This window comes from Pelodiscus sinensis, chromosome 3 (assembly GCF_052426305.1).
Source record: "Pelodiscus sinensis isolate ZL-2025 chromosome 3, ASM5242630v1, whole genome shotgun sequence".
In the NCBI taxonomy this organism is placed as follows: Eukaryota; Metazoa; Chordata; order Testudines; family Trionychidae; genus Pelodiscus; species Pelodiscus sinensis.
In genome coordinates, this window is record NC_143054.1 from 49,099,597 (window position 1) to 49,127,304 (window position 27,708).

The window sequence follows — 27,708 nt, forward strand, 5'->3', positions numbered from 1 at the left end:
TTTTCCTGTGCACAGAAATGGGCTAACAACTTGACTTTCACTCTCTTGGGAGTGTCATAACAATATTTAAACCATTAAAAGTAATGACCTGGAACATGAGATTCTTAAATAGCTCTATTAAGTGGCTAAAAGCAATCCATCAAACTGAAGAAAGTGAAGATCAGACATTTAGTAGAATGAAGCTAATTTTTTTTTAAACAGCTAAACCAAAGACAAAGGAAACATGCCAGCAATTTATAGTTATGCATGTCTCAGTCTAGGAAAGTGACTATCTGTCCAAAACATTAGTCAATTTTATTATTGATCCACAGGAAAGACTAACTGGAACTGTGCATGTGCAAAATCAATCATACATATAAATATCATACAAGTTATATATTCTATGTATTTGATAATTCATATATAATCCGATATGGAAGTGGCTTCTGTTTTATACTGTAAGGTATAATATAAAACATATAATATGGTATATAACTTTTGATATGATTTGTGTTATAGGTTAACAGGTAGCAGATAATCACCCTAAATCTGTAGTTTACTAGTCCCATTAATATCAAAATAACATATTGTTCAAAAGTAATCTGATTTATGGATTCTAAATCCAGAAGGGACCATTGTGATCACAAAAGTGTATGACTGAAGGATCATCTGGTCATCTGGACTAGCTGTGTATCTTATTTCAATCTTTCTATTTAGTGTAAACCAGGCCTAAGAATGGTTTTCCAGCCAGTTATGTATTCAACTTATAGTAACTCCATCTAGGTGATTTTTCCCTAATTTGTTCATGAGGAGGTCATGTGGGACGTTATTACATCCTTATTCGAGTAAAGAAATACCATATCTACTTCTTCCCCCATCCACAAAGCTTGTTAACTAGTCAAAGAAAGCTGTTAGATTGGTTTAACATGATTTGTTCCTGAGAAATCCATATAGACAGTTACTTATCACTATATTACCTTCTAGGTGCTTTCAAATTGATTACTTGATTATGTGCACCATTATCTTTCTGAGTACTGAAGTTAAGAAGGTTTATCTTCAAGTCCCCATCCATAGTCATCCAGTCTTTCCTCTTCTATAACACATGCCACAGAACTGCTCCAAAATAATTCCTACAGCACATTTTTAGAAAAGCATCCAATCTCAATTTAAAATTTGTTACTAATAGGGAATCAACTGCAACCCTTGGTAATTTATTCCAATGTTTAAGTACTCTCTCTGTTAATAATATGTCTTATTTCTAATCTGAATTTGTCTAGTTTCACCTTCCAGCCACTGTCTCATGTTCTACCATATAACTTTTATCATATAACTACCATATTCTCTCTCAATGGAAGAGCACATTATTAAATATTTGTAAGCTTTTATAGGCTGTTTTGCTTATGTCTTCCTTTTGCTTCTAATATATTTATAGAATGTCTTCTAGTTTTCCTTTACGTATGTAGCTAGTTTGAGCTCATTTTGTGACTTTGCCTTTCTAATCTTGCCCGTGCATATCTGTATTGTTTGCCTATATTCATCGGGTATGTCTACACTGCATTCGAGAGAGAAATGCAAATGCAGCCAAGCGAAATTGCAAATGAAGCGCAGATTTGAATTTCCCATGCTTCATTTGTATAATTGCATCTAGCCGCTATTTTGAAATATCCTATTTCGAGATAAAAAATGCCATGTAGACACGGTTATTTTGAAAAAAAAACCCCTTTCTTTTGAAATAACCATTAAACCTCATTTTTTAAGGAGTAAGTGTTATTTTGAAAGAAGGGGTGTCTTTCAAAATAACTGCCTTTACACAGCGTTTTTTATCTCAAAATAGGGTATTTCAAAATAGAGGCCAGACGCGATTATGCAAATGAAGTGCTGGAAATTCAAATCCTCACTACATTTGCAATTTCGCTTGGCTGCATTTGCATTCCTCTCTCAAAAGAGGAATGCACATAGACAAACCCTCCCTTTGTAATTTGTCCTACTTTCCATTTTTTATATGACTCCTTTTTTATATTTAGATCATGAAAGATCTCCTGGTTAAGCCAACAGGGCCTTTTGCCATACTTTCTATCTTTCCTTTGCAGTGGAATAGCTTGCTTTTGGGCCCTTAATAATATCCCTTTGAAAAACTGCCAACTCTCTTCAGTAGTTTTTCCCCTTAGTCTTGCTTCCCATGGGACCTTACCTTCTAGCTCTCTGAGCTTACCAAAATCTGTTTTCCTGAAATCCATTGTCTCTATTTTTCTGTTCTCCCTTTTGCCCTTCCTTAGAATCATGAACTCTCGGATTTCATGGTCACTTTCACCCAAGCTTCCTTCCACTTTCAAATTCTCAACCAGTTCCTTTCTATTTGTTAAAATCAAATCTAGAACAGCTTCCCTTCTAGTACCTTTTTCAACCTTCTGAAATAAAAAGTTGTCTTTAATGCCATCCAATAACTTATTGGATAGTCTATACCCCATTGCGTTAATTTCCCAACATATGTCTCAATAATTGAAGTCAGCCATTACCACCAAATTCTGTGCTTTGGAAGATTTTGCAGTTTGAAAAACGCCTCATCCACCTCTTCCACCTGAGAAGGTGACCCCTAGCATGATATTACCCTTGTTTTTTATCCCTTTTAGGCTAACCCAGAGCCTCTCAACACATCTGTCTCCTTAGTCCATCTCCACCTCAGTCCAAGTGTAAACATTTTTAATATGTAAAGCAACACCTCCTCCCTTTTTTCTCCACCTTTCCTTCCTGAGTAAGCTGTACCCCTTCTATGCCAATATTTCAACTGGTTGTATTATCCCACCAAGTCTCTGTGCTACCAATGATGTCATAGATGTGTTTATTTATTAGCACTTCAAGTTCTTCCTGCTTATTCCCCATACTTCTTGCATTTGTATACAGGCATCCCAGGGTATGTCTACACTACAGCGCTAATTCGAACTAACTTAGTTCGAATTAGTTAATTCGAACTAAGCTAATTCGAACTAATGCATCCAGACTAAAAAAACTAGTTCGAATTAGCGTTTTGCTAATTCGAACTAGCATATCCACATTAAGTGGACCCTGAACCGGGGTTAAGGATGGCCGGAAGCAGTGCCGGCAGGGCATCAGATGAGGACTTAGAGCGTGGAGCTGCTGCCTCAGGCTAGCCGAAGGCTGTGCTTAAAGGGACCCGACCCCGGACAAACAGTTCTCAGGGGTGCCCCTCTTGCAAAGCAGTCCTGGCTTGGAGTGCTCTGAGTGCCCACACTGGGCACATCACAGCACTCGGCCATCAGCCTGGCTGTACTTGCCGCAGGCTGCCATCTGGGGAGAGGGAGCAATTGGGGGGCTGCAGAAGAGCTTCCACCCCCAGAAGCACGCAGAGCCAGCCCAGTCCTCCCCATCGGGGGCTCGTACCCCATTCCTCCCTCACCTCCTTCCACTTACCCTTCCCTAGCCCCCCTTCCTGATGTACAAAATAAAGAAAACGTGTGGTCAAAAATAGAATCTCTCTTTATTGAACAAAACTCGGGGAGACTGGGAAAAGGAGGTGGGAGAGGGGAAGAGAGAGGGTGGGAGAGGGGAGGACAACTACAATGATCAGAGGTTTGGAACAGGTCCCATATAAAGAGAGGCTAAAGAGACTGGGACTTCTCAGCTTAGAAAAGAGGAGACTGAGGGGGGATAGGATAGAAGTCCATAAAAGCATGAGTGGGGTGGAGAGGGTGCATAAAGAAAAGTTCTCCATTAGTCCCCATAATAGAAGGACTAGAGGACACCAAAGGAAAAGAATTGGTAGCAGGCTTCAAACTACTAACAGAAAGTTGCTCTTCACAAAGCAAAGATTCAACCTGTGGAACTCCTTGCTGCAGGAGGTTGTGATGGCTAGAACTAGAACAGAGTTTAAAGAGAAGTGAGATAAAGTGATGGAGGTTGGGTCCAAGGAGTGCTATTAGCCAGGGGGTAGGAGTGGTGTCCCTGCCCAAAGTTTGTGGAAGGCTGGAGAGGGATGGCACGAGACAAATGGCTTGATCACTGTCTTCGGTCCATCCCCTCCAGGGTCCCTAGGGTTGGCCACTGTCGGCAGACAGGCTACTGGGCTAGATGGACCTTTGGTATGACCCAATACGCCCATTGTAAGCTCAGGGCTCAGAGTTGGGGGTCTCAGTGGATCACCTTCATTTTCATGCACACTTGCTCCTAGGTGGCCAGGCTGGCAGCTCTCCTGCCGTAGATGGCCACTTTCCTGTGCCTAGTGCGGAGGTCGTGGACGAGGTCCATGATGTCCGCACTAAACCAGGCGGGTGCGGTCCTGGGCAGGCTCCCGAAAGCCGCCAGCCTGGTCCCGGGAAGAGGGGGATGGCTGGGTGGCAGCGGGTGGCTGGCTCGAGCCGTGCCAGGTGCAGGGTCTGCTAGCTGGGTGCTGGCCAGCCTGTGCCCCTTTAAGAGGTCCGGGGCCAGAAGGGGGGCAGACGAGTTTCCCTGGTGTTGGCCAGAGTGGCCACCAGGGAAAGCTGGGGAGGGCTAGCCTCCCACTAGTTTGAATTAAGGGGCTACACACCCCTTAATTCGAACTAGTAAGTTCGAACTAGGCTTAGTCCTCGTTCAATGAGGTTTACCTAGTTCGAACTAAGCACACCGCTAGTTCGAATTAAGTTCGAACTAGCGGAGCGCTAGTGTAGCACCTATCAAAGTTAATTCGAACTAACATCCGTTAGTTCGAATTAACTTTGTAGTGTAGACATACCCCCAGATACTGATTTGATCTTGCTTTCCTGTTCTGCTTTGTTCCTCCTTTTTCTCTGCTCTTATAGCCCACACTGCCTCCCATTTCTGACCCATCTCCCAGGTCTCCAAGTTCTTCACTTACCTGTGGGCTTTGGTCACCTGCCCCCATTGATCCTAGTTTAAAGCCCTCCTCACTAGATTAGCCAGTCTGCCTCCAAATACAGACTTCCCCTTCCTCGAAAGGTGAACCCCATCCCTGCTTAGCAGTCTTTCGTGGAATAGCATTCCATAGTTGAGGAAGCCAAAGATCTCCTGGGGACACCATCTTCGCAGATAGGCATTCACCTCCAGAATGCACTTGTCTCTGCCTGGACCCCTACCTATGACAGGAAGGACCGAAGAGAACACCACTGTGCTCTAAACTCCTTCACCTGTACTTCCAGAGTCACTCTTGATCCGCTCAGTGTCACTCCTTGCAGTATCATTAGTGCCCACATGGATGAATAGCATGGCATAGTAGTCAGAGGGCTAGATAATCCTCAACAATGCCTCCGTAGCATCTTAGATACGGGCTCCTGGCAGGCAGCATACCTCTCAAGATGACGTCAGGGCAACAGATGGGCACCTCCGTCCCCTTCAGAAGGGAGTCTCCGATCACCACTACCCTACATTTCCTCCTTGCAGTGGTGGCAGCAGACCTCCAAGCCTTGGAGGTATGAGGTTTCTCCTCCTCAGCTGTAGGAACTGATTCCTTATCTTCTGTATCAAGAAGAGCATAACTGTTTCTCAGTACCATGGTGAGAGGGTTGGGAGCAGGGCTGGAGTGCTGCCTGCTGCCAGAAGTGACAAGCTGCCAGTGTCTCCACTGAGCCATCTCCTCCTCCACCAGTGGCATTTTAGAAGTCTTGTGTAGTGGGACAGCTACCTCAGCTGTCTCCACATGGATACTGTCCAGGAAGTGCTCGTGGACTGAGATGCTCCTGAGCCTAGCCACCTTCTTTAACTCTCCAACCTGCGTCCTGAGAGATTCCACGAGTAGGCACCTTCCACATTGGATGGTTCCCCTCAGCCTGGATTTCAGTAAGTGGGAATTGCAAGCCACAGTCCTTGCAAAACCACATCACGATCTGGGTAGAGGCATCTATGGTCAGGTGGTCTGTCTGGCTACAGGTGCAGGCAGAGGAGACAGAAGCAGTGCTGGCACAGGTGTTGTGGGTCTTCCTGACCATAATAGGCCTCCCTCTTTCAAACTCCCTGTTAAATTCCCCCCGTCTGCAGCCCCCTGGTCACTCTACCTCTGGCTTTTAAAGCCTGCTCACCTAGGTCAGGTCTACACCCTTGTTAGTCGCAGAGGGAAAGTCTGATCAAAGGCAATCAAGGGAACAAAAGATCAAACACTTCCAGACACATAATCCCAAATGCCACAGTAACTGAAACTGAAATCACCTGAAATCAGAATCGAAATTTAAAATTCAAATAGTCAAAAAAACTCACTCACACCAAAAGCTAGTATATTCACCTAGTAGCCTATTCAGCAGCAGTATCTCTTGCCATGAACTTCTCCTTTCTTTCATTTGTTATATAATACATTTTTATTTTTTATGGCTGCTTTCACTTCTCCTTTAAACTAGTCATTTAAAAATCAATATGGCCTTCTCCTTGAATATGGCTTTGTGGGCATCTAGTAAGTTATTCTTAAATGGCTTCTAATTATTATTCACATTTTACTAATGAAATTCTTCCTCCGGTCTGATTTTACTCAAATTGTTTTCAGCTTTTTGAAACTGACCCTTGTAAAGCACCAACTATATATACTACTGATCTGAATTTTACTCTGCATATAATAAATGTATAGATCAATAAATATGAATGATCATTTTCACCTATGCTACAATTAATTTTCAGTTCCTCTTAATCTGTTTTTTGGAGAAGATCTAATAGGGTATGTCTACACTACCCGCTAGTTCGAACTAGCGGGGTAATGTAGGCATACCGCACTTGCAAATGAAGCCCAGGATTTGAATTTCCCGGGCTTCATTTGCATAAGCGGGGAGCCGCCATTTTTAAATCCCCGCTGGTTCAAACCCCGTGAAGCGCGGATACACGGGGCTCGAACTAGGTAGTTAGGACTAGGGTGCCTATTCCGAACTACCGGTACACCTCGTTTCACGGGGATTTAAAAATGGCGGCTCCCCGCTTATGCAAATGAAGCCCGGGAAATTCAAATCCCGGGCTTCATTTGCAAGTGCGGTATGCCTACATTACCCTCCTAGTTCGAACTAGGAGGGTAGTGTAGACATACCCATAAAGAATTGCCCACTGTTGGCCATAATACTTTACAAGTCAGGAAATTGTCATCTACAATCTTTAGAAATTCTAGTGATGTGAAATTCCAGTACTGGCAGCATGCGACTTCCAGCACGTCACTGAAATTGAAGTCACTCATAATCATGCTGTTTTTTATCTTACACATTTCCAGAGCTATTCCTTCCACAGGAGGGTCAGGGCAGCCTTCTCAGGCCCTATGACTTGAGGTGGAGGGGGGCATGGTGGCCACCTCAACCATCCTATGGACAGTATCAGTAGGGCCCAGGGTGGCTTGGGTGTTACCTGAGGGGCCTGGCATAAGGTGGTAGCAAGGGTCCCCCGACTCACCATGGTGGCAGAAGTCAGAGTGAGTCAGCAGCATGTTCCAGTCTGGCAATAGGAAGCAGAATACCCTAGCCCCGGCACCAGGATGCTCCACTTCCTGCCACCATGGTAAAATGGAGCACAGCAGGCTGGGAAAGTGTGGTGGGGCATGGCAGAGCAGAGAGGAGAAGACTGCCAGGTTGTTTCAGCTCCTGCTGCCATGGTGAATGTGGGAGTAGGACAGACCCCTGCTGCCGCTCCACAAACACCAGGCCCTTGGCAATCACCTAGCTTGCCTTGCTCGAAGGAGGGGGCTTTGGAAAAGAGGGTAGAGCAGGGACAGGAAGGAATGGAGTGAGAGTGTCTTCAAGGGGGGGAGTTGCTGTGGGCCCTTTCCTTCGGCACTAGTGGGGAAGGTTACCCCAGGCCCTGTGATCTCTTAGGGATTGTCCTGAACATTATAGGTTGATGTGTAAGGAGGTGGTCATCCTATTCACCTACATGTTTTGTAGCAGATACCAACTAGTAACCCATCTTGTGTTTTACCTGTTAGAACATAGACCCATAAGTATTCAAGATAATTTTCATCTGGGTTATCAGTAACTCAGAAACAGGTCATATCATTTTTGGCATAGAATGCCACTCCCTCCTCCCTTTTGCCCACTTGATTCTTCCTAAGTATGGTATAACCATTGATTTTAACATTCCAATCATTCTAGTAGGTTTCAGTAATACCAACTAAATCAAATTCATGCATAATATTCAATAACCCATTTTCCCCAAAAAAATCATTGACAAAAGGAAGCCAGAACCTGCTGCTGAGGTGCAACCTCTTGTCACAAGGAAGAGAACGGGTGAATCTGTGTATCAAAGATCTGCTTTTGGCCCCCATTCCAGGCCAACCTGAATGTACGTCTACCGTCACAATGGGACCGGTACTGCTAGTTTACATAAATAAGCATGGAAATGGGACCGGTACTGCTAGTTTATATAAATAAGCATGGAAATATCATTTTATGTTCTTATGTTCTTAAAACAAGCTCAAACATCTGTGGCCATCTCCTACATGCTTGTCTGGAAGTGTAAACTATTTCTTGCAGTCCTATGTATTATATAATAGTTCGGAAGGTGAGGATGTGTGCAGTCTAATTTTCAGAATGATATTTAAACTACAGTCTAAAATAATTAAAAACAAATTAATCCAATTAAAAATAAACACACACACAAAACCCATCAAATATTATATATGTGAAAAGATACTATGACTCTGATTTTACAAACATAAGTCCTGGGACTAGTGTAATGCGCATAGCATTATTCAGACAGTTCTCCTCCAAAAGTCCTTTTCTAATTTTTTGAGGCAGGAAATAATCGAATAGCAGAAACTGGAAAATTGGGCAGGACAGCCCACTCGGGGCTAAATAGTAGGCAAATTATTTAAATACAAAAATGTTTTAAAGGTATGCAGGAAGTCCAGCCAGTGGGTCCGGGTAGGCTGGCTAGGATCCAGACCACGGGCACCTGGATGATGGACTCCAGCGGCCCCACGGTACAGCAGTAGGTGTGAGAACACGGTGTGCATGGGCGACATGAGGTGGGAGCAGAGCAGTGGGGACATGGCCACGACAGCAGTGGGTCCTTCACAGACAAGATGGTAGCCAGGTCTGCTTTTGGCCCCCATGCCAGGCCAACCTGAGTGTACGTCTACCATCACAATGGGACCGGTACTACTAGTTTATATAAATAATCATGGAAATATCATTTGCACTGCGTGTACGGATATAGTATGTGCATCATGTTCTTTATGGTCCTGAAAGTTGACAACCTGGTCTGTGTAATTTTAGTTTTTTTTCTCTATCACTTTATATACATTATACCCTACTATTTTCTCTCCCACATTTCTGCATTTATTATTGGTGGAAACATCAGCCAATATATTCATCTAACAAAAACTGTAGCAAATTGTACACAGCACAAGAAAGACATATACAGACTATGTGCCATGTTAATCTCATGTGTAGAAATGTTCACTCACTGCTGAAGTGCCCTGTGAGAGCTGAGTGTGGTGCACAGATTCTCCTCCTCTAGCATTACTCTTCCAATGGGAGCTTTGACAGAATAGTGGTCTGCTCTGTGATACTCAACCCTCTAGTGAGGTTGTGTAGTCCCACCACTTCAGAGGTTGTAGAAAGTAAAAAACAAACGTCAATTTCACTGTCTAATATGTTGTTGTTGATGCTGGGCTCAGTGATCCATACATCATTTTCTTCAGGATTCCAATAGTACACATTCCCTTGTGAGCAGGGTCTGAACCACTGCTTCCAATGTAGTCAGCTGAAAGGGGAAGAGAGCCCTGAGTGTGGTTATACTTACTCAATTGTTTAGCCCTGCAAGACAATCAACTGTTGATATGTAAATACAGCTCATGCTGGAATGGAAAAGGAATTCAGGGTATGGTTATATATATCCAGTTTAGCCAGTGCTATAGGCCTGATGGATGGTCAATAGTTGGAATAGAATGTTGTGTATTGTAATTAATTTCACAGTTGTGGGGACACAAACTGTGTTAACTTTAAATGTAGGAACTGTAAAATATGACAACCAGTGCTTACAGGAGATACACTATCTCTGTAAAGAATCTTGGATGGACAAGTCTTTCCCTTCCAGACTCAAGTGGATTGGACTGGGGAGAGGGGAAGAGGAAAGGAGCTTGAACCAGCAGCCTACATACCCTCCAGGTGTGAACTGTAAAACTGGTTCAACCTGTCTCTCTTCCCTCCTGTTCTAAGGAGAGACCTAAAACAGACTCCATAAGGAGTCTCTTCATTATTTTAAAATATTATTCCAGTGGAAGCTGGAATCTTTTGGTCAGCCTAGGTGGTGGCCAAGAGTTGAAATCACTGAGGGTATGTCTACACTGCCATCCTAATTCGAACTAGGGTGGCTAATGTAGGCATTCGAACTTGCAAATGAAGCCCTGGATTTAAACCTGCAAGGAGGTTTAACGGTAGTTTGAATTAGGAGCTTTAATTCGAACTACCTAGTCTGTGCCACATGTAGCTGTGGGCAGGTAGTTCGAACTACGGGGCATTTAAAAATGGTGGCGCCCGGGAACATGCAAATGAAGCCCGGGATATTTAAATCCTGGGCTTCATTTGCAAGTTCGAATGCCTACATTAGCCAACCGTAGTTCGAACTAGGGTGGCATTGTAGTCATACCCTGAGAAACTGACAAGAGCTGAAATCACTATGTTTAGCCCAGAGCCAGACCCATAGTGGAAGAAGAAGCAGGTGGCCAGTGGGGCAGCTGGCAGGAGCAGGCGGCCAGCAAACCAGCTGGTTGGAGCGACTGGTGGGCAGCTTGTAGGAGCAGCAGCAGGTAGCCAGTGGGGTAGCTGGTGGGAGCAACTGGCAGGCGGCCGATAGGAGCAGTGGCAGGAGGCCAGCAGGGCGACTGGCAGGAGTAGTGGCAGGTGGCTAATGGGGTGGCTGGACAACAGGAGCAGCACATAGGTGGCACTGCCTCATGCCCAATGAATGGAGACATCAGGGTGATGTGTTTGGTTCTGCACTGACTGAACAGAGCTGTAAGTGGGGTCTTTGAAGTGAGGCTGGACTAAAGACATTTAGGCAAAAGAATTTGCCCTCAGACTCTGGGGATTGTACCTTGCTTACAGTTTCTTTCATGTTATGAGTTTTCTTTGTTTATATGTGGTACTGTGGGTTGACGTTCGATCAATGTTATTAAACAGACTGTGTCTATCTCCGACTCAGTGCTTATGAGAGGGGAAGAATTGCCTCTAACGGCACCCAGTGGGTAGGATGGAATTTTCCTAGTTTATTGGGTAGGGGCTCGAGCCAGTTTTAGTCACCTTGTTGAAAGAACTGCCCTAGATACTGAACCTAGCCCTTCTGGTTGCTAACTGCTACCGGCAGAAGGTTTACACTCCTCTCGCAGACTTCAAGCCACCTTTCCTGGAATGGGAGGAGAACCTAGGCCTAATTTCTACACTGGGTTTCAGTCCAAGTTCCGAGGACAGTCAAGATTCACTCTGTCAGACTCCTTGCTGCCATCTCTCTGGATTTCTTCCTAGCAAGCAGATCAATCCCATAGCCTCTCAACATTAATCCCACTTTCAGGACCAGGATTTGCAGAGCTACCCCTGGAATATGTTCCTCCACTGACGGCCTCCCAAGGCTCTCCCTCTGGTCTTTCTGATCCACCTCCCACTCACTGCCCTTTTATCATTATTCTACAACCACAAGAGCCAATGGCTGCTCCTTGTCTCTAATAACTTCTGCCAGATTTCTTATTTTGGAGAGGATCCAATGGATTATCTTTTCCCTAGGAAAATGATGGCTTCTTTCTTGATCATCCCAATTTCTCTTCTCTAGTCCCAGGGAGGGACTATAGAATTCTTCACTCTCTCTAGGCAGCCTTCTTCTGCTCCAGATTTCACCTCTATATACTAACCACCCAACTTTACTTCCAGCCTCATTTCATCTTTAATTAGGGCTGGTGCAGACTCACTGTGGACCCTGGTAGGTTAATTGACTCTCAGGCCCACATGAACTCTTTCAGAATTATACACATCTTACCTCCATCAGTTTCTATGGTTTACAAAATAGGATTGGAGCTGATCTCACAAATTTTGGAGTGTTCAGCATTGTAATCAACTACATTTTCAATGGTAACAAAAGATCTCTGTGAACATATTATAAAGTGTAGGTTATTTCATTAGTAAAGGGGATTCAATATCCTGCTCTACCACAGTTTTCTTGGGTGACTGTCATGGGGTACGACCCTGGCGTGGGGTGTGCCCCTCCCTTACGGAGATACAACCCTAGTAGTCCCAACACAAAAGTCCAGGTCCCTCTATTAGGGTATCTACAGCATTAACAATTCCACAGAAAGTTCATGCCCCTCTATCAGGATACATAGGCATTAGAGGCCTAGCCGCTCTGAGAAGCCTCTCCTGACCCAGGGTTTGATTATCCAGGGTGGGGAAAATGAGGGTTAGGGGGACCCGGGCCCTCCCTCTCCACCGGGTCCCAGCCCAGGGCCCTTTAGGCAGGGCCTATGGCTCCTGCCTGCTCGGCGGGGAATCCGGCCTATACACACCGAGCCAAGCTTTGAGTCCTTTGCCCTGGGCTGCTTCCTACCACACTCCGGTTCCCCTGGGGCCCATTCGCCTCTGGGTCAGTACCTGCCGGGGTTGCGGGTGCGCTCCTGCCTCCCTGGGGTTGGTGGCTGTTTGCTCTGTCTCTGGGCCAGGCACGGGCGGCGACTCCAGTCTCAGCTGCTGCAGAAACACTGGCCCAGCCTGATCTACTCCCTCATCCTGTGGTCTCCCCAACTGCAGGGCTCCCTCTGCTTTTATACCCAGCCTCTGCTGGGAGCATGCCCAGCAGGGCCGGAGGGGCAGGACTTTCTCCGCCAGGTGGGCCTGGGCTACTCCCTGTCCCTCAGTGCGGGGCCTGTCCGCCCCGTCACAGTGACTTACTATCTCTGGTTCTTAACTTGTCATCTGTGAAATGGGGATAATTGTACTTCCTCATCTCATGGGGGTATTGTGAGGATTAATGCATTAAATATTATGAGTTGCTTGGCTACTAGGGTCATAATGTACAGTGAAATTAATCTCATTTGAGTTCACACATTGATATGCAAGTAGTTGGCTTTTATGCATAATATCTATTACAACCACATGCAATTTGTTAAAACTGAAAGCAGATTTCTCATTTGATTAACTTAATTGATTAGAACATGAGAACCAACTTCTGATTTGAAGTCAGGTTCTCACTGGAACAAGCTATAATTAGTTCAGTACTACAATTTCCAAAATCACAAAAAATAAGGAGAGTTCTACACATTTTTGTATTATCCCTGTGTAGGTAGAGAGGTAGGCAGAAAGTGGCAAGATGAAAATAGGGCCCATGTGTTGCTTTCTTTTTGGCCAGAGGCAAACATTCCCACAATTACTGTAATTCTGTAATTCACAGAAAGTCTGAAATTCTTAGGATATGTCTACACTGCAATTAAATGCTTACAGAGGGTCTATGTCAGCTGACTCAGGCTTGCAGATGTTTAGTTGTGATGTTAATGTTGGGTTTTGGGTATCCAGAATCTGGGACCTTCAGAGCATATTCAGAGTATCACAAACTGAGCCAGATGTACTCTGAGTGTGACAGCTAAATACAAAGTAGAATAAATTCTTTAGCATACGTTATTGTTGGCCCAATAGAAAATACTACCTCATCCAGGTTGTCTTTCTAATATCCTGGGACCAACACAGCTACAAGAACATGACATACAACTACAGGTTGGACCTTCCTGATCTAGCACCACTCACAGAGTTTGCTGGACCTGGAGAGGTTAAGGCTCCTTACCCAGAAGTAGGCTCTGCTTCTGCCTGGGGCTACACTCCCTGCTGCCTGTTCCATTGCCTCAAGCCTCCAACCGCACCAGCCCTGATTAGGGCTGTGTCCTCCACCATGCCATCCCTGGTCAGGGGCCAGCCTTGCAGCCTCCAGCTCCAGTTGGGGTTGTGCTCCCGTGCTGGCAGCCTGGGCTATGTGTCAAGCTGCCAGCCCCGCTAACTGCAGCAAGGATAATGGGATGTGCTTGGAATTGTATTACTTCTCATAAAATGGAAATGGAAGAGTCTGGTAGGAAGGACAGTTATACTATAGAATGACCACAGGGTTGCAGCTAGGGGCGAGAGGTGGGGACCAGGACAACTAGAACCCCATTGAGCCAGCAGGGAGTAGAAGGGGAAAAGGGACCGCTATCTATTGCATATTTGAAAGAGTTGGTCTGTTTGTCTTTCTGTCCACCAGTTGGGGACATGCACTCCTCTACCAGCTGTGCCAGCTATAGACAGGCATTTCTCACCAAGGCCCAAGCTGCTGCCGTGAGAGAGGGCTGGGGTTGTCCTCTCTCCTCAGGGCAACCCACATTATGAACTTCTCATTCCCACTGCTACCACAGAATAATGATTCAAATGAAGAAAAACAAAACTTCTTGGCTGTGTCTAGACTTGCCAGCTGTCTACACTGGCCACTTGAATTTGCACAAGAACACTGACAATCTAATGTATGATCGTCAGTGTTTTTGCGTAAATACAATGACTCTCCTGTTCGGGAAAAAGCCCTCTTGCGCAAATGCTTTTGTGCAAGAGGGCCAGTGTAGACAACTGAGAACCGTTTTGAGCAAAAAAGCCCAGATGGCGAAAATGGCGATCGGGGCTTTCTTGCACATTGGTACAGACGCTTTTCCGCAAAAAGTGCTTTTGCGCAAAAGCGTCCGTGCCAATCTAGATGCTCTTTTCTGCAAATGCTTTTAACAGAAAAACGTTTCCGTTAAAAGCATTTGCGGAAAATCATGCCAGCCTAGATGTAGCCATTGAGTTAAGGACCAGAATAACGCCAGATAAACCTTCTAGCACATGTATAGTGTGTGCTGGCTGCCATTATTCCCTGAGTTCTCACTTCTAAGAAGGAAAATGATAAATAAGACAGAGAGGAAGCAGATGAGAAGCAACTGTCAAGATAATTTTATAAAACTGGAGGGGAATGAGCTAGATTGACATGCTGGAAAGAAAAGGGAAGGTTCAATAAGAGGGCAAGGAGGGACTGATTGTAAATAGTCAGAAACAATCTAAATGGTTGGTACTGAGTCATATTAAGACAAATGAACATCCGGGGGATAATCTGAGCATGAGAACTATTGAACAATTACATGGATAACAATATTAAATCAGTGTTGTCCTTCCTAACGAGTCTAATTTTGTGCTTTGTTATACATACAATTTTATCACTGACAACAATGGGAACTGCAGTTACGTAGCCATAGGCAGAATTTGACCAATTGTGTGTAAACAGTGAAGGTAAAATCAACACACACATACAAACATTTTATTTAGTACATATTCTATTGCTGTTATTTCACAGAGCTTCAAATACTGGTGAAAATCTGGAACCACAAAGTCCATATCAAGAGGTGACAAAATATTTATCCTCTTCTATCTCTGCATATGATCAAGTCATTACTTACTGGCAGAGTGTGGTAAGATGTTAAGAAGTGTTAACACATGAAGCTTTGCAATGTTTGTCTAGACTTGCATTAAAATGCAAAATTACACTGATGAATGAAAGGGCAATGGAGAGCGTAAAACCGATTTGCATACCATTATACATAAACATTCATGCATGCAGGTGTGTGCACACAGACCCCTCCACCTCTCCTTTACTCACAAAATAGCATTTCTGTTGAATATTATTGTATCAAATAAATTCTACTGGAATGTCTAAGTGCTCTCCATGTACCGTTCCTAAAACTACTAGTATATGAATAACCAGATACATAATTTATAACTATGTCTTAATTAGTCCTTGTGACCACTGATTTTGGCCACCAGTCTCTATTGCCCTGCAAACAGGGGTTTGCTATTGACTCGTGTTTCTGGGCCCTATTGCCCCACGAACCCTTTCCATAATAGTCTTTAACAAGGCTTTAAAGTCATCCTCCAAACAACAAATAGTGGTTCAGTATAGGTGGATTTTCATTCTATTAACTGATCTTATTGTTTTTCCTTAATTTAGATTCCTAGCAGGAGACTTTGTTTATTTATTCATTTTATAAAATCAATGAAAGAATCAGGAATATACCATGCTGTCAAACTTCTCTTTCTTCCTTTGCTTTTCTTGACAGTGGCTCAAGATTAGGGAAAGTGTTGAGTATAACTACAGTATTTTTTAAAGAACATATATTTTGTAACACAAGAAATGCTGAGACACTGATTAAAACAGCTTTTACATGCCTTATCAGGGGTATGATGTGGTGTGCTTAAAATTCTGATTGAAATCAGTACATCACAGGATCAGACCCCAATATCTTTATCTACATGTTTTAATTTTGGAAAGATGAATAAAAGCAAGAAATACATACCAACATAATGATGCTAGTTAAAGATTCAAATAGGAAATCATAAACTAGGATAAATTTCTACAAAAGCTGTGTTTCAAAGAATGATTTAATGTTTAGTCTGATATTGACAACTATTAATTAATAAAACACGAATTTGACAGAGTCCCGATTATACACACCTCAACTATTGTATAAATATAGCAAATTCTCCTGTCATGTCTATATCAAGATACATATTGTGTTCAACTGTCTTCCATTTTATCCCTAGTCTTGCAGTTTTGTGAATGAAGTTGACCTTTAAGTATATATAGATTATACACAGGCAAGATATCAAATTAAACGAAAGATTTCTTAGTTTTAATGTATAACATTTAAATAATTGCACTATCTGTAAAACTTTTATAGAATACTAAAAATGTTGGAGACTGTTTAAAAATGTTAATCCTATAATTAATAGTTGCAGACATATGCTTTTCCCCAGCACAAGGTACTGATATTCTAAATCTGTCACTATGAACTTTAGAGTAGTAGACAGCAATCTGCTTACATACAGTCATCTAAAACAAAGCAAGTGCGTGTCTGCTAATGTTTTCTTCATTGAAGCTTAGGAACATAATGATGAAGCAGATAGAACAGTTTAACTAATATAAATTAAGGCATAACTTCATGGAGAAAATTATAAATGAATTTCACATTACAGTTAAAGCTTACTTTTTCCATGAAAATAACATCAAGAGATTGGGAGTAAACAGTAAAATTAGGAGGTAAGAAACAGTGTATACTGATAAGTAATTATTTTTATTAATTATGCTTCACTATATGTCCTATACCTAAAGATCTTTTCAAAATATTATAAAAACTAGTATTACTTTTGTTCAACACTAAACATTTAATTTAAATTGGCAGCACATCTCTTGTGAAACCTGTGCAACATTTCAAGTCAAAGTTGTTAAAATGAACCCTTTAGCAGCCTGTCACTAACAGATATGTACACTATAAGTGTAGTGAACTTTTGCACTATGGCTGCATCTAGACTGGCATGATTTCGTGCAAATGCTTTTAACGGAAAAGTTTTTCTGTTAAAAGTATTTGCGCAAGGCAGGGTCTATACTTTTGTGCAAAAGCATCCGTGCCAGTGTAGACGCTTTCTAGCGCAAGAAAGCTTTGATGTCCATTTATGCATTTGTGCAAGAAATTAACTTTGCTGTCTACACTGGCCCTCTTGTGCAAGAATACTTGCTCAAGAGGGCTTATCCCTGAGTGGAAATGTCGGAATATTTGCACAAGAACCACTGATTTTGTACAGTACAAAGTCAGTGTTCTTGCGCAAATACTCGTGGCCAGTGTAGACAGGCAGCAAGATTTTGCGCAAAAGCAACCGCTTTTGCGCAAAATCTTGCCAGTCTAGACGCAGCCTATGAGTAAAAGAGAAGAGTTAGTGTTTTAAAGGAAAATGAGCCCTCCCCACCTCCAATGATTTCACTTATATGCCCTAGTACATATCTTCAGCTGGTGTAAACTGACATTAATCCATTGAGGTTATTGTGAAGCTGAGTTCAGATTGAACTGTCTTCTATATAGCTACGTTGAATTATATCCGCTGAGTATTTGACCCATTATATATTGTTTTTAGCTATACCAAGCAAGAGTCAGATTTTCTGATTTCAGAAAGTGTTTAGTTGTTTGGAAGAAATATATATGGGACTGTTCCACTAGTGCTGATGCCCAGTCCTACCCAGAACCTGTGTTATACCCATCAGGTTGGCCTTAGTATCTCAGCATTAACATTTTAGACTTTGAGATGAACAAGCTATTACAGTATGTCACAGAAAAGTAACCTACCAAGAAAAAAGCAGTAATTGCAGATACTTTAATATTACAGAGGTGAAATCATGTAATTGAGATAGTGGCATTCTCAAGCTTTCATTCTAGAGGAGGAGGGGCTCTCTGATGTCAGAAATATATGACTGTCCCTTGAATACCAACCACTGTATCTTTAGCTTTGTATAAGAAATGTTCATACTAACAGAGTCAAAAGACCAAATAATAAATAATGAGGCTCTTTAGCATGCTCAAACAGCAGTACACCACTTATATGCACCGGATATTTTCTTGCTAATACAGATTGAAACTCTCTGGACCGGGACTCACTGGTCTGGCAATATCCACAGTCTGAGAGGCAGGAGTCCAGTGAGGGCCAGGAGTGGAGCCAATCTGGCAGCCAGAGAGATGGAGGTTGGACCCTTGCCAGGGCTAGGGGACTGGTGTCTGAAACCTGCTGGGGGTCTGAGGATATGTCTACATTACCACCCTAGTTCGAACTGGGGTGGTTAATGTAGTCATACGAACTTGTAAATGAAGCCCGGGATTTTAATTTCCCGGGCTTCATTTGCATGTTGCCGGGCACCGCCATTTTTAAATGTCTGCTAGTTCGGACTTCGTGCCCCGCGGCTACACGCGGCACGAACTAGGTAGTTTGGACTAGGCTTCCTATTCCAAACTACCTGTACTCCTCGTGGAATAGGAAGCCGAGTCCGAACTACCTAGTTTGTGCCGCGTGTAGCCGCGGGCACGGAGTCCGCACTAGCGGACATTTAAAAATAGCGGTGCCCGGCAACATGCAAATGAAGCCTGGGAAATTCAAATCCCGGGCTTCATTTGCAAGTTCATATGACTACATTAACCACCCTAGTTCGAACTAGGGTGGTAGTGTAGACATACCCTTAGTCTATAAGGTGTCACAGGACTTCTCGTTGTTCTTGCAGATTCAGACTAACACAGCTACCCCTCTGATACTTGTTAGTAATTTTATAGGAACATGACTCTCAACTTCCAGCATTATACAGAAACTGATCACAGGGGGACCCACAAGTAGCCAGAAGAGAATTTCCCTTAGGCACAGTCCAGGGCTGTTGAAAGTGAACTTATATGGCATCTCTTGAAAGCCTAAGTGTGGGGTAAAATAGAAGTAGGGCAGTAGAGCATGGTGCTATGGGCATTCTGGGCTGCCCCCACCTCTCTATATTGTGTCTGCTAGAGAATCAGACCCTGATTGTCCATAGAAATGTAGCAATTGATCAGCTCCATTTCTGGTTATATCATATCAAAGTATAAATCCCACTGAAGACTAGCACTAAACAGTATTATTACCAACATCATCACCATCTACCATCAACACAACTTCAACCATTATATACAGACTAGTATCAGTTTAATCAAATCTGAATTGTGCCAACATACAATGAAACAGCATGTGGCTGAGTGTCAGTAATCCAAATGGGCCTTGTCACTCACATAGTACCGCTGGCTGACTTGTAGTTGAGCGACAAAGCACCAATCAACTGTGCACTTATCTAGAAGCAGCAGATGCAGGATGATTTTACACTGTGTTCACAGTGATGTGAACAGTGTGGTTATTGTACCCAGAGACGCTGACGGGCTTTTTCTTTTTCTTTTTCTTTTTCTTTTTCTTTTTCTTTTTCTTTTTTAACTATTGCAAAATGGCATATAATCTTTCGATGAAAGCTAATACATCAAAAGAATTAAAGCTGTTTCCCCTTCATACCATTTGTGAGACACTGCTCTGGAAAATGTGCTCCAGTTTCATACCTTGACTGGTTGCGAGGTTCTCTCTTTTATTGTTGGATACAGCAAGTATATCATGTTGATAGTTTTTCAATGACACCATCAGCTTCCAACACAGCTTGGACAGGGCGAACTCAGCTCAGAGAAAGTGCAAAATTTAGAAGAGTTTGTTTATTTGTAAGTTCAGAAGAGTTTATTTGGAAGAGTTTATTTGTTTATTTGTAAGACTTCACTTGCCAGAGATCAAGAGCATTTGAAAAACATGTGTCATTTTGTTCACATGCTTGTGGTCATTAGAATCATAGAACTGGAAGGAACCTTAATAGATCATCAAGTTCAGCACCTGAACTCTTGGCAGAAGCAAGCACCATCTAGATCAGGGTCAGCAACATATGGCACATGTGCCATAAGTGGCACGCAAGATGATTTTGATTGGCACACACAATGAAAGCCTAATGGTATTAAGTGGTTAGCTTAGTCCCCTTTCCCCCCCCCCCCCCCCCGACTTGCAATGGGGAGTCCGTGTTGGCGATCCACCATCTTGGTCAAAATCAAAGGTTAAATTTTGGAACATGGAATATTTGGATTTTAATGGACAATCCAGACAGTGGACAACTTGAAAGATGCACAGCAATTATCACCCGTGATTTGCGGTGATTTAACACTGGCATAGCTGCCCTGGCAGAAATGCATAGACCAGAAGAGGGACAGCTAAGAAAAGAAAGGTGGAAGGTACACCTTTTTCTAGAAAAGAACCCAGAGGGAAGAAAAATGAATTCATGCAGTAGGATTTGCTATCAAGAATGAGCTGACAAAGATCCTATCTGAAGTTCCCGTTGGCATCAATGAATGTCTCATGACTCTCTGCTTGAAGCTTGCCAAGGTAACTATTGTGAGTGCTTACATACCAACTTTAAACACCGAAGATGATGTGAAGGAGAAGTTTTATACCCAATTGGACACAATCTTGAAAGACATCCCAAAGACAAAGATTATTCTTTTGGGATATTTCAATGCCAGGGTCAGAAGAGATGCAGACCTCTGGCCGACCACCATTGGAAAAGAAGGTGTTGGCAATAGCAACTCCAATGGAGTGTTCCTCCTTACAAAATGCATGGAACACGAGCTTGTCATCACAAAAACCCTCCTTTACCAGAAGAATAGATTTCAGACCTCATGGCAACGTCCTTGATCAAAGCACTGGCACCTTCTAGATTATGTCATCGTCTGCTCTCAGGATCAGCATGATATCCTTCTTGTGCATACAATGACTAGCACTGATGACTGCTGGACTACTCACCGCCTCATACAATCCATGATGGTGATTAGGATTATGACCAAATGGAGAACTCAGAAGAAACTGATCCAATGAAAGATAAATGTACAAGGCTTGAAGGACCCCACCAGATGAAGTTACTTCTAGATAGCACTCCAAAGAAAGCTGTCAATAGTACACCCTGAAGACATGGAAGAATACTGGTGTCCTCTAAAAAATGTCATCACTGGAGCTTGTGGAGAAACCATTGGCTACCAGTTAAGGAAGCATCAGGACTGGTTTGATGAGAATGATGTGGAAATTGAACATCTGATTGAGGTAAAAAGGAAAGCCTTCAGGGCCTGGCAAAGTTACATCAACTTCACAACAAAGAAAGAAGCACAATCCAAGGCCAACGCAGAAGTCCAATATAAAACAAGGACTCTGAAAAATCAATGGTAGACCAAGAATGCAGGAGAGTTCCAGCATCTTGCAGATATCAATGATATGAAAGGTTTCTTCAATGCCACTGAAGATGTTTATGGACAGAGAAACCATGGAATTAATCTCCTGAGATCAAAAGATGGTACCTAACTCTTGAAAGACAATGAAGCCATTGCTTCTCACTGGAGGGAGCACTTTTATGAGCTCCTGAACTGCTCCTTCACTGTAGTCCCAGAATCCCTTGATTGAATCCTTCAGCAACCACCTGGGGACAATCTTGCAATATTTCCTACCCTGAATGAGGTCCAAACTGCCATCAAAGCAATGAAGAGCAACAAGGTAACTGGACTAGACAGAATCCCCACTGAAGACTTCAAAGAAGGCAGGCCAGAGCTGCACAAACTCCATTTCCTGATTCTCAAGATCTGGAATAGGGAGCAGATACTACGAGAGTTCAGAGACACACTGATCGTTAAGAAGGGTGACAAATCGGATCGTGGAAACTATCATGGAATCTCGCTCAGGGCAAGGGCAGGGAAAATCTTAGCTTGAATCCTTGCCAATTGACTCTTGCCACTGTCAGAAAAAATTCTTCCAGAGTCCCAGTGTGGCTTCCGACCACTCCGAAGAACAGTGGACATGATTTTTACCACTTGGCAATTGCAAGAAAAATGTTGTGAACAAAATCAAACTTATACATGAGTTTCACTGACCTGACCAAAGCGTTCAATTAAATCAATCATAGTGCCTGTGGACTATCCTCTCAAAGATCAGTTGCCTCCAAAAATTTGTCAGCATCCTGAGGCTGCTTCATGACAACATGACTGCCACATTGCTGAATAACAATAGATCCCGAAGCAAAATGGGAGTCAATCAAGGCTACATCATTGTCTCAGTGCTGTTCTGCATCTTCTTCACCATGACCCTCCATATCCTTGATGGCAAGCTTCCAGATGGTGTGAACGTTGTCTACAGAATGAATGGGAAGCTTTTCAATCTCCCACCCACCCTCCCTCCTCCCCTCTCCCACCTTCTTTACCCAGCCTCACCTGAGTTTCATTCTCACCCACCCCAGTATTGTTCAATAAAGGGGCTTTGTTGTAATGAACATGTGTCTTTTATTGTACAACAGGAAGGGGGGGTAGGGAGGGATAAGTGGAGGGATGTGAGGGAGGAATGAGGCACAAACTCCCAGTGGAGCACACCAGGGAGACTGTTACTGCCTGCAGAACGTGCTGCCAGGCTCGCAGCAACACATCCAGGAAAAATATCAGAGTGCCCAGGGGTGGCTCTGGCTCCATGCTGCAGAGTGCTGTGGTGTCCTGAGTGAGGACAACCCCAAAGTACACAGAGAAAAAAATGCTTTGCTGTCCCTCAGTGAGGTAGGCAAGCAAGCAGGGATACCTTAGAACTGGCTGTCCGGGGGCGGGGGAGGAGAGGGGCGGTTCCTTTAAGCACAGGTCTCAGATAGCCTCAGGCAGTAGCCACACAAGGTAACTCCTGACCTGATGCCTTGCCAGAACCAGTTCCAGCTACCCTTAAATGTAATTCAGCATCCTATCAGTGTGGACGTGCTATTTTGAAATAGCAAAATGCTATTTCGAAATGCATTTTGTGTGTAGACGTATTATTTTGAAATAAGCTATTTTGAAATAACTATTTTGAAATAAGATGTTTTGAAATAACACTGAGGTGTAGACATACCCTTAGTAGAATGTTTTATACAAAATCTATAGTCTAGAAGAACTACATTTGGATTAAGCACACCCTAATTTAAAAAAATATGACCAGCTTTTAGCAAAACATATCTCTTAGGGTAAGGATAACTGTGTGTGGGGGGTTTGGGATACAGTATCCCCAAAAAACTGTGCCACGTCCAGGGAATACGTTTTCTCTTCCACTTTTTTTTGTGGAAGAGCAAACACTCTCTTTCAGAAGCCCCTATATTTCTCGTTCTATGAGGAAGAAGGGGCTTTCGAAAGAGGGTTTTTTCCCAACATTTGGCCCAGTCTAGATGGGCCAAATGTCAGAAAAGGGTCTTCCAACAAAAGTATCATAAAAAGCTACACAAAATGTGGAGTGCATTTTGCGTAATTTTTTTCCAACATACTGATATAGTCTAGATGTACCCATAGGGTACGTCTACACTGTGGCATTATTTCAGGATACTACTGGTATCCAAAATAGCTATTCCGCATCTTGACAGGGTGCCCATTATTTTAAAATAGCTTTCGAAATAATGGGCATGATATTCCAATGTTCCTGTAAACCTCGTTCCACGAGGATTAAGGGATGTTTTGGAATAGCCATTTATTTCAAAATTTGGCACTGTGCAGACAGTGCCAAATGAAATAAGCTATTTTGAAATTAACTTGCAATAAGCTACACAATTTGCATAGCTCAAAATAAGAGTGCAGTTTAGACACACCCTCAGAGTTAACTTTTCTCAACCCCTGATCAGACTATAAGTAGCAGGTACAGTAAAATGAGGGCTGACTAATATGTTCTGTTCAATATTCAGAAGCCATGTGGATGATAATGTAAATGTATGATTCTCTGTGAAGAAAAGGATCTCATCTCTCTATCTCCTTACTCCTTATTCAAATTCAGAAAGAAATATCATATCTGATATTTCAGCCACTTCTTGGAGGAAGAATTGTGCAAAGTATGGAATATCCTGCAACTCTGTGAAAGAAATCGTTAAATACTATTGTTTAATTGCAACAGTTCCTATATTTTCACACTGTTATTCTCAACATTTGTGCACTTCTTTTTAAAACATGGAATAGAAGGAGAACTGTACTTTAACAGACAGAATTAAAATATGTGATTCCCTTGAGACATCTATACATAAAACAGACTGATTCATCCTGTATATACACTGAAATTATTTGTATTGCACTAATAAAGATCAACACTGTGAAAAAAGGCAGAAATTACTTCAAAATCTTACTTAGGAATTATTGTTAAAAAGGGTTTCTCTAGTCAATTGACCTGATTTTCAGTCAAATCACTGGGCAAAACTCTGATTGACTTTAATGAGACAAATAGTGAGTCCAGAGTTTAACCCAGTCTTGGAATTACACCAGTTATCACCAAAATAATCTAGGCTAAACAGCTCCTGGAGGCAGGAAGACCAGTTGCTTGGTGACATGGCCTCAGCAAAAAGCATTAGCAACTTCTACTCCATGGACTCTGGACAATGTAGATCCAGAAGCAGGTGGCATTAGGCAATAGAGTGCATTCATATAGCATATACCATGAGAAGGTCTCATGGTATAGCATATACCATGAGAAGGTCCTGCTAGGAGGACACTGATGGCAATGCAGCTACAGTTTAAAGAACTTGATTCTGTCAGGACCCCCAGAAAAGCCAAATACTGCTTGAGTCCCCTCTGAGATATAGCAGCTCCCACTGGAACAGGGGCTATTATTTGTACTTTCTGCAACATTGAGGATTAATCCAGCTCTAGAATTCTAATAACCATCAGAAATAGACATCAGAAAGATGCTGTATTGCCACTGAACATGTTATGTCTGAAGGACTTCCCTGGGAAACAAACATTTCTAAACCAGGTAGTTGACAGCACAACTTATATAACTCTGATTCATTCAGGAACAATTATACAACATATTTCTAGATAATAAATGTATACCATATATTCCCACAGCTGAGTGTTAATACTTACAATTTGAATGAAAAAGAGTATGATTTAGTTTATTACAAACTTGAGAAAGGGACAAGAAATAATGAAATATTCTATGAAATCCAAAGCATCACACATTGCAGTCATTTTTTCTAATTTAGAGTCATCGATTGGCTTCACATATGATACAATGACCTACTTTCAGCCAGTGAAAGAGGTGATGAAGGTTAGTTTCATTACCTTCATATATATTGACAATCTGTAAAGTGCATTTTTGGCTCTAGATTTGTGGTATTATTTCATACAATGGAAAGTCTATTAGAAGAATATTAGACCTTTAATTATAAATGGGGGCATACTCTCCTTTATCTATGCACAAGTAATTCCCATTAGTGCTAATGGGAATTATCCACCACTATTGAGAGGTAATTATACCTTACACATTAAAAGAATATTTTACATCTCCTATGCTACACATTAAGAAAATCAAGATTCTGAAAAGTAATAGCATAAGTGTTCATTGCAAACATAAAAGGTAATAGCTGCTGACCACTTTGTCTTTCATTCATAATTTTTTCAAGAAAATCAAAGTTATTCAGATAAGTAATTTTATCTAACTTCAAAGCTAAGTAAAATATGCTTCTTTGAGCTGTCTGTGTAATATCAGCATCCAAATACAGCAGTAATTCAATAAGGACACATTTATGCAGAAAGGCTAAAGCTGAAATAAGCTTCACAACTTCAGCTACATAAATTATATTATATGTAGTTTAAGTTAAAATATCTCATTTCAACTTTTAGCACTGTCTACATAGCAGGATGTCTGAGAAAGAGCACTCTTCCATCGACTTCCCTTACTCCTCATAAAATGAGGCCTGCAGGAGTTGGAGTAAGAAGTCCTCCAGCTTGACTTGCTTCGATATTATGTTGAAATAACTGCTTGTAGTGTAGAAACAGAATGGCTACGTCTACACTGGCCCCTTTTCCGGAAGGGGCATGTAAATTTCACTAGTCGTCGTAGGGAAATCCGCGGGGGATTTAAATATCCCCCGCGGCATTTAAATAAAAATGTCCGCCGCTTTTTTCCGGCTTTTAAAAAAGCTGGAAAAGAGCGTCTAGACTGGCCCCGATCCTCCGGAAAAAGTGCCCTTTTCCGGAGGGTCTTTGAAGTAGGAATAAGACCCTCCGGAAAAGGGCACTTTTTCCGGAGGATCGGGGCCAGTGTAGACGCTCTTTTCCGGCTTTTTTAAAAGCCGGAAAAAAGCGGCGGACATTTTTATTTAAATGCCGCAGGGGATATTTAAATCCCCCGCGGATTTCCCTATGACGACTAGTGAAATTTACATGCCCCTTCCGGAAAAGGGGCCAGTGTAGACGTAGCCATTATGTTATTTCGGAATAACATGAGTTATTCCAAAATAACACTGTTGTATAGGGTTTAAACAAAATGCAGGAAAAAAATATTTTAAAGGTCAACATTAGTTCCATACAATTAAATGAAAGTCAGACAGAAATTTAGAAAGAGTAAAACTGTCTAGCCTAAGAAAAATTGGGAGCAACTCTTGCATTTTATTGAACTGAAATGCTTGCTACTTTTAAGGAGATACAAACATTTCTTTTCCTTTGCATGGCTAGCATTTTTTCTCTTCCTAAGATGGTTAATGTTCACTGACTGTTTGTATTCCACAGGGTACTTTATTTATTCTATTCTGCAAGTGTTATTAATGTATCTGCTTCTGAACTTAGCAGTATTGAGCTTCAAATGGATGAAATTCCACTTATTCCAGTGAACTTACTCCTGATTTAGTGTGAACAAATGAAATCAAAAGCAGGAAAAATGTTATTCCCTTTCTTTTCCTTTTTTCCTGCTCTAATGAAACAGAACACTAACTTAAACATGAATATAGAAAAAAAATGAAGCACAATTACCTTTTTCACAGAAGCGCCCAGTGAAATGTAAAGGGCAGTCACACTGAAATGATGTGGCCCCACTAGGCAGCTGGATGTAACTGCAAGTTCCTCCATTGTGGCACAAATTCTCCTGGTACACTGTTGGCAACTCAGGAGAACTCAAGGAAGGCACAATAGGCTCGAGCACATCAGACATAACAGAAGCAGGAGCAAGGACATCTGCTGACATCTGTGTAGAAAGAGGAAGCCTGGAAGGATTCAAACAAATGATTAAATGCAAAGAATTAAAAAGTTACAGTGAAGTCTAATTCTAAGCAAAACTCCATTAATGCAGTTAAAAAGTAAACTATTTTTTTAAAATCTTTGGGCTGAGTTATCTTGTCTAAATAAAAATCTTAAGTGCATTAGCAGTTACAAAGCCAAGTCCCCATCTTACAGGCAGTCACAGAGAGTGAACCAAAGTTCCTAACAAACAAAACCATATTGCACATATTTATCCAGCAGGTCACTTTCAGAATTTGCTGTCTTCCTTTGCTCATGGGACAGGAAGGATCTCAGAGACAATTGTTTGGACATTGTTCTTCTTCAGGAAACCTCTGATTTCTCTAAAATCATCT

At 42.2% G+C, this 27,708-nt stretch overlaps 1 protein-coding gene across 1 annotated transcript in view; it reads right to left on the reverse strand.

The window, feature by feature from the left end:
* The window catches only part of LOC149524646 (protein eyes shut homolog), a 130,653-nt gene extending 103,354 nt beyond the window's left edge, over window positions 1-27,299 (reverse strand). The window contains exon 1 of the mRNA XM_089777100.1: window positions 27,110-27,299. Within this exon, the coding sequence (XP_089633226.1) occupies window positions 27,110-27,287 (178 nt within the window). The 5' untranslated portion in view covers window positions 27,288-27,299. The remainder of the gene's footprint in view (window positions 1-27,109) is intronic.
* Between the last annotated feature and the right edge of the window lie 409 nt (window positions 27,300-27,708).